General features: G+C 52.7%; 1 protein-coding gene across 8 annotated transcripts in view; it reads left to right on the top strand.

Annotated features, from left to right (window-relative positions):
* Nucleotides 1–7903, top strand: part of Dennd1a (DENN domain containing 1A) — a 543784-nt gene extending 535881 nt beyond the window's left edge. For 6 of the 8 annotated variants that reach the window (XM_041675232.1, XM_041675224.1, XM_041675226.1 and 3 more), the window contains 3 exons: nt 2049–2177; nt 4701–4959; nt 5696–7903. In XM_041675232.1, the coding sequence (XP_041531166.1) occupies nt 2049–2177; nt 4701–4959; nt 5696–6880 (1573 nt within the window). In that variant the 3' untranslated portion in view covers nt 6881–7903. The remainder of the gene's footprint in view (nt 1–2048; nt 2178–4700; nt 4960–5695) is intronic. The other 2 variants (XM_041675229.1, XM_041675231.1) reach the window with 2 other exon arrangements.
* The last annotated feature ends 140 nt before the right edge of the window (nt 7904–8043 follow it).

Raw genomic sequence — 8043 nt, forward strand, 5'->3', positions numbered from 1 at the left:
GCAACCCACCCATTCCCACCATGCACCTCAAGCTGCCCAGAGCGGAGTGAAAATGCTGGCCTTGCTGCCCGATGCCAGCTGGAAACAGCGCCGTGCTAGAGCGCAGGGGTTACCCCAGCATCTGAGTATTTCTCCTCACCCCTTTTGCAGTGGATTAATCTGTCCTTTCTACTCAGCCTCATTGGTTATGAAGCAACAGGAACCTAGTCTGTGTCAGGTCAGTTGAGCCATGTTTCTTCATCCAAAGCGTCCTGCCACCAGCATGTTTCCACAGCCAATCTTTCTTCAGTTGTGGAAGAGCTGAGGTGTCTCGTCTTAGGTACCCAGGCAGCCTGGGAGTGGAGGCCAGCAGAACCCTGTTGCCCTGCCACCTCCTGGTGCATGATGCAGGGCTAGTAGCTTTCCCAGGAAGCCACAACCTCCACTGAAGTTTGGGCATGAGACTAATGGCCGGCCTCAGGAGCTAGGAAGAAAGTGAGGGCGCACAGCTGCAAGTGCTGGAGCCGTGGATGGCCCTGGGAGCTCTAGCGATGGAGATCACAGCACTGGCCACCCCAGGGCCCCCTACCCCCCAACCTCCTGTTCAGGCCTTTGTGAACTTGTTTCAAATGTGTTTCCCGTTCCAAATAAAATCTGAAAGGAATTCCAGCACAGGGAGTGCAGGACCTGATACCTGTCTCCTCCGTCTCCCCAAACCTTCGCTGTCACCTCTTAGGGTTCTTCACAATGAGCCCAGCCACTGACGGCAGGGTTAGAGGCCTCAGCTGGCATGGTGGAGCCAGGATTTGAATCTGCCACAGTTTGGACTCTCTTTTCCTGAACCTGTGGCCTCTCATGGGCCCTGCTGGTCCGTACATAATTGCTAGGAGCCAGGTGTGAACTCCTTGGGCTGTGTGTTTGTTTATAGAGCTAGAGCACAGGTGGCTGGCAAGGGAGATATATTTTTTATAACAATGAATATTTAATTTCCACATCACAGATGAAAGAGATTCTCTGAAGAAGCATGCGAGGGAGACTCTAGAGTGGGCAGCTAATCAGAAGTGGGTCCTTCCAGGGCTGGCTTCCACATAACTTGCTTTTTCCTTAATCTTTCCCTGTTATTAAAGTAGGATATGCATGCTATAGAGAGAGAAAAAGAGGCAGGAGATGTGGCCACCCACAGTCCCACCTGCCATTACTGGAATCTAAGCACTTCTTTTCCAGTTTTTCTCTTGTCTGATTTTCCACAAGAAGATGAGGGGGGCTGCAATATCCTCAGAGAACTGATGCTAAAAACTGGGGTGTTCATGCCCATTGAAATGGTGTGGTGTTTGCAAAGACCCCTACAAACCCTCCGATATACTTCAACCCACCTCTAGGTTACTTTTTATAGCTTATCTAGTTTTCCTGCTGTTGCTAGCTGGAGAGCTGTATTAGGGGATAACCTGACAGTGGAAACAGACTGGAGAGCTGTATTAGGGGATACCCTGACAGTGGAAACAAACTGCACATGTTCAGTACAGATGCACGTTTTCCTTTTTTTTTTTTTTCTTTCTTCAAGACAGAGCTTTTCTGTGTGTAGCCTTGGCTGTCATGGAACTCGCTCTGTAGACCAGGCTGGCCTCGAACTCACAGAGATCTGCCTGCCTCTGCCTCCCGAGTGCTGGGATTAAAGGTGTGCGCCACCACCCAAACATTTTCAATTTACAGCTAACGGAATCTATAGAGATGGAGCCTACAGGTTTGGGGAGGCCAATTGTAAAAGCAACAACTATGTCATGGTTTCAAATTCCCTTCATTGGCATTACGTGTGATGGGAAGGGCGCGTTCAGCCGGCAGTACCTGTTCTACTTGCTGAAAGTGTTTTAGTACTTCAAGCAGAGAGCAGTGAGCATCTCTGGAAATGGGTAATCAAGTCAGACATGCCTGGATGAGAGTTAAGGCCCTTGACACACATGGCAAACCCAGCTTCCTCTCCACTTGGATCCATCCCAGTGGACGCCCTGGGCCTTCTTCCCACCCTGTGCTCTCGTGGTGCCCTAACTGCCTCTTCTCTTCTCTCTGTCCAGCCTGGTAAAGCCCTTCCGACACTATGCTGTTTTTCTCTCTGAAGACTCCTCTGATGAGGAATGCCGACAGGAAGAGGCCCCGAGCACCAGCTTCACTGAAAGCTTTTTCTTCTCTGCTCCTTTTGAATGGTCTCTTCCTCCTTCCAGCTCCTTGGGTTCAGCCTGGTGACTCTTTGGGTGCAGGGGGGAGCATGGGGGATTGGTACTGCTTGTTACCTTGGGGAGAAAAGTTCCTAGGTGCCAACTTGCAGGGTGTATGCCATATCTACAGTCCTGGTCTCAGGCTCCTATTGTGCCAGCCCCACAAGGCTGTAACAACAAAAGTGACAGGTAAGGCAGAAGCATCAATCCCCTTTCCTTACAAGGGGAAAATGACTTGTTTAATTGGAACTGGTAGCCACAGTGAGCACAACTACAGATCTCCTATTTCTCAGCGTACCTTAGAAAGCCACAGAGACAGGAAGGCAAATGTAAGGAAAAAGCCAGTTTGGGTTGGAGGAAACGTGGGAATAGCAGCATGTCAGCCATGTGTGGTGATGTACACCCCAGTCTCAGGACTTGTGGGCTAAGATAGATAGATGGACTGTGAGTTTGAGGCTAGCCTGGGCTAAGATAGATAGATGGACTGTGAGTTTGAGGCTAGCCTGGGCTAAGATAGATAGATGGACTGTGAGTTTGAGGCTAGCCTGGGCTAAGATAGATAGATGGACTGTGAGTTTGAGGCTAGCCTAGGCTAAGATAGATAGATGGACTGTGAGTTTGAGGCTAGCCTAGGCTAAGATAGATAGATGGACTGTGAGTTTGAGGCTAGCCTGGGCTGCATAGCAAGTTACAGGCTATATACAAGACTGTGACTCAGGAAAAAAAAGTGTGTGTGTGTGTGTGTGTGTGTGTGTGTTACGTTATGATCTACCTGGGTTTCTTAAGATTAATTTTATCTTAATTATGTTATTACCTAAGCTGCATACAAATTACAAACAACAATTTTTTTAAAGGAAGATAAGGTAACCTTACATACAAATGTTCTTCCCAAGAGCCTCAGGGATGTGCCTACAACCTATCAGAGTGCTAGTGGCTGGCTCCTTCACATTGGGTGTCCCTCCACCCCCACCCCTCCCACCTCTGTTCCCTAACCTCAAGTGCCCTGTGGCTTCATCCCGGACCTTCTGAGTCCAAAGCTGCCAGCCCCTTCTCCCACTCCCCACCACTGTTCTTTCCTAATGCCAGATGATGACAGTGTCCCCCTTGGTCCCAGGTACCTGATCTGTACATAAACCTTTTCAGTATATTCATTTTTTTCTTTTAAATGTTTGAAGAATTGGCTTTTCTGCACAGTAATGTCTGTGCAATCACAGATCTGATGTGTCCCTGATGGCTCTTTTCCTAGTCAGAACAAAGAGAGCTGCTGAAAGAACACACTCTTCTGAGTGAAAAAGCAGCTGCTCAGGTTCCCTGGTGACTGACACTTCCCTCTTTGATGGTGCTGGAATGGAACCCAGCTCCTCAGTACTGGAGCAGTGTGGCCTCTAGGACACAGGCCACCCCGCCTTTCCTTATTTCAGCAGTGCTTAAAATCCCTTCTTTAGCCTGGGACTAGAGCCAGTTCAGACCAATGTGTTTAAAGGGGAGCCATTCCAGCCTAATTCACAACATAAAGGGTTATAAAGAGCTGTGTCCTTGTGTTTAGGAAGGAGGACTCCTTACCCCTTCCAAAGGCTCTTAGTTCCTTGGTCAGAGAGAGACAAGGACTCTGGAGACTGTCAGCCTTGGCTTCCAGCCCACCCCTCGCTGGGTGCTGTGAAGCACAGGGTGAGTTACTAAACTTCCCTGAGCTTCAATTTTCTCATCTGTAAGGTGGCCTGGAAGTCCCAGACTGCAGTTTGATGGCTGCCTCCCTTCTTTCAGTGGGTCTTTGGTGTCAGCCTCCTTATGACCAACAGGTGGAGCCCTCCACCCACTTCACCAGCACCAAGTGCACAGCCAGCCTGACCCTAGAGGCAGGGCACCGCACTGGCCAGCCCCCACTAGAGGTCAGAGCAGGTGCTGCCTCCTCACAGATCCATGGTGCCCGAGGCTCAATGAAAAAATGAAAGGAACCAGCTGTGAGTTACACCCAACTCACCAGAAAGGTGATGTGCGGATACACAGAACACACAGCCATGCATGCCATAGGTGGTTGTCACCAGCCTCTGCGTACCCTCTGTACTTGTTCGTGAAACCACACCAACAGGGCTAAGATTAACAAGGTCAGGTGACTCACCCAGGTTCCTACAGCAACCAGGAGATGGAACCAGGGCTTCTGAGCAGCCATGCATGCTCTGGACCTGAGTCTGTGAGGCTAAGGTTGGAAGCAGATGGGACAAAGACATGCATATGCCCACCTGCAATGCCACCTCGCCTCCAGTCCTGCCAGGTTTGAATGTGTTCCATACAAAGACCTTGAATTCTGGAGCACTTTAGGGTCTCCTCAGAGCAAGTGAGAGCCACAGCATCCTGCCCAGAGCACCAAGCATGCTGAAGACCTACCTAATCCAGCCCCCAAAGAACTGCCACACATTGATCCTAGGGCCTGGGCATTCTCAAGGGCTAGGGCCATTTGCTGCTCCCATAGATGCTCTGAAGGAAAATCCAGCTGGCTTTGTCTCCTCCCAGGCCACAGCCATACCGGACATTGAAAGAATCAGACAGCGCAGAAGGTGATGAAACCGAGAGCCCAGAGCAGCTAGTGCGGGAGCCCCAGGGGCCTATCCCTGCCCCACCTGACCGAGCTGCCAGCATTGACCTTCTAGAAGATGTCTTCAGCAGCTTAGACATGGAGGCAGCAATGCAGCCACTGGGCCAAGCCAAGAGCTTGGAGGACCTCCGGGCCCCCAAAGACTTGTGGGAACAGCCAGGGAGCTTTGACTACCAGGTATGCCCATGGGTGCCTCGTGCTCATGAGGTAGGTCCTCCAAGTCACAGTGGAGTAGAAGAGATCAGGGAGACACCACTCCAGCACCCCTACTCCAACCCTGCCCCATTGCAAGCAGCATATCATGCTACCAGCTGTCATGGGGGAGGGTGCTAGCACAGCAGGGAGTGTCTGCCTGCCTCTGTCCTCATCTCAGAGTGTGTGCTGCTGCAGGGCTCCTTGGATCAAAAAGGATTGTGGATTGGCTCTCCCGATGTGACTATCAGTCCCCTCCTCTGGGATCCGGATTATCCCGCCTGCTGGGAATGAAGCAGCTCAGGTCCAGAGAAGTGCCTAGGTCAAATAGCAGAGGCTGAGTCAGGACTCAGGCTCCTTTCCTCTGGTCCATATACCTTTAACCAGGCCTGGAGCCACCCTTGCCCTTTTGAGGGTCATCAAAATTACCATAATCTCTAAACAGCAAAAATGCCCAAACCATTGTTAGGTGGCCCACAGATGCAGATATTTTCCTAAAACTATTTGACAAGCATAGGCTTTTGTCAAAAGAGCAGAGCTTCCTCTGGATTTCGCTTGTGGGTCAGGCTTGGACTTGGAATCCAGATAGGCCTGGGTCCCTGCAACTCCTCCCCATCCCAGGAGCCACATGTCTAGCATGCAGGAAGGGTTGGGGGTGGATGGACTTTCTACTGTTGCCTGGGCCGGCCTGTGGTCATCATCCCTCCCTCCTTCCCCACAGAGGCTGGACCTGTGCAGAAGTGAGAGGGGCCTTAGCGTGGCCACAGCCTTGAAGCTTACTCATCCATATACAAAGCTCTGGAGTCTGGGTCAGGACGACATGGCCATCCCCAGCAAGCCCTCCACCACCACCCCTGAGAAGCCCTCAGCTCTGCCTCACAGACCCCAGAAGCAGGATGGCATCCTGAACCCCAGCACCAAGGAAGAGGCTCCCACCCAAACTCCAGGCAGCATCACCATTCCCCGGCCACAAGGCAGAAAGACCCCTGAGCTGGGCATCGTGCCTCCACCACCCACTGCCCGCCCAGCCAAGCTCCAGGCTGTCGGCGGCCCACTTGGTGACTCCTCTTCAGAGCAGCTCCAGATGGACCAGCAAAGACAAGCTGCCCTGAGCCCAGCCCTATTGCCAGGGCTGCTCCCCAGTGCTGTCCCCCAAGGCCCCATAGAACTTCTGCAGCCACTCAGCCCAGCCCCAAGAGCTGCAGGCACAGGCAGTGATGCCCTGCTTGCCCTTCTGGACCCACTTAACACAGCCTGGTCAGGTAGCACCATCCCACCACATCCTGCCACCCCTAGTGTGGCTGCCCCATTCACCCCCCAGCTCAACTTCCCTCCCACAGTGACACCCACCCCTTTTGCACAGCCACCACTCAATCCCTTTGTCCCATCTCTGCCAGTAGCTCCACCCACTGTGTCCCTGGGCTCTACTATACCAGCCAGGCACTTGGGGACACCTCCAGCATCCCTGGGGTCAGCATATACACCTAGCGTCTTATTGTCTGGTTCTGGCTTTTATGGCCCTCACAGGTCTCAGCCCAACCTATCTGCCCTCTCCATGCCCAATCTCTTTGGCCAGATCCCCATGGGTGCCCACACTAGTCCCCTACAGCCACTTGGCCCCCCAGCTGTTGCCCCCTCCAGGATCCGAACATTGCCTCTGGCCCGCTCAAGTGCCAGGGCTGCTGAGGCCAAGCAGGGGTTGGCCCTGAGGCCTGGTGAGCCCCCACTGCTGTCTACCAGACCCCCCCAGGGTCTAGAACCAGCCCTGCAGCCTTCTGCTCCTGCACAGGCCAGCGACCCCTTTGAGGATTTGCTACGAAAGACCAAGCAAGATGTGGGCCCGAGCCCAGCCCCAGCCTCCACCTCTGTGGAGCAGCTCCGCAGGCAGTGGGAGACCTTCGAGTGAGCAGGCCTATGCCACCGTCCAGTACCGTGCCTCCCTCTGTCCCATTTCTGACCAGGTTTCACTGGGGCAAAGGGACTCTCACTGCCCCCTCTCCTTCACAGCCCGTCTCTGAGGCCTGACCCTGGAAATGGTACCATCCCAGAAGAGCCACCTGCCCCCCACCTCAGCACCCTATGTAGGGTTTGCACTAGAGGTCAGCTGGGCCAACCATAGTGGGATATGGTTGGCCTTCCTTCCAGTTACCCAAGAGTAGGCAAGAAGCTCAAGCCCTCTCTCAGGCCTAGTTCTCCTTTACCAGGCCCTGCCCCACAGGGCACATGTCAGTAATGGCCGTGTGAGCACATCTTTGGGGACACAGGTGTTTGAGGGGCTAAAGTGGCCACTCCTGGGATGACATTTCCGCATGGTGGGCATTTCCAAACATTTCTAGCAATATACTCTTTCCTAACCACCAAACCTGAGTTGTTCCTGGGGGCCAGGGGTCTGGGGACTCGAGCTCCAAACCCAGCTCCAGCCAGCCCTTTCAGGGTTTGGGAACACCAGCAACTCCCCATTATAGGAGAAACCCACAAATCTGAGTATTATTAGCTCTCTGCCACCCTCATACCTCTGGGCATGCCAATCATAGCTCAGGCTCGGCCTCTTGCCACTCGGAGCGTTATAGGCAGAGCTGGGCAACAGTGACCCAGATTCCAACTCCAAGGACAAGCCTCCTGCACAGACAAAGGGAGAGGCACAGCTGTTTGAGCTCCTAGGTCAGGACCAGTTGGGGCCTCAGCCCCCCCCCCCCAGATTCCCCATGAAGTAAATAAATGTGGCCTCTAAGCCTGAGACAGGTGGGGGCCTGGAAGCCAGCCCTCTCCAGTCTCCAGCTTCTCGCCAGCGCAGAAATTCCTGAGGCCAAGTCACCAAAGTTATGAAATGTTTTGTTATTGTTTCTTTGATCTTGCTTTTCCTTCGTACCTTATTGATTTTGATGAATCTTGAAAATTGATTCCTTTCAATAAATCAAGGTAAAACACAGCCTAACCATTTAAGAAGACATCAGGGACATGCAGGAAATTGTGTCCATTTGACCTGACTTCTCATTTCCTGTGTGTGAATGACCAGCCTACCCACCCCAGGGTTTCTGATGGGAACAAGGAGGTGGGGTCATTGGGGGT

This window comes from Microtus oregoni, unplaced genomic scaffold (genome assembly GCF_018167655.1).
Source record: "Microtus oregoni isolate MIOR12 unplaced genomic scaffold, Mior012 000025F_ref0000491, whole genome shotgun sequence".
NCBI lineage: Eukaryota > Metazoa > Chordata > Mammalia > Rodentia > Cricetidae > Microtus > Microtus oregoni.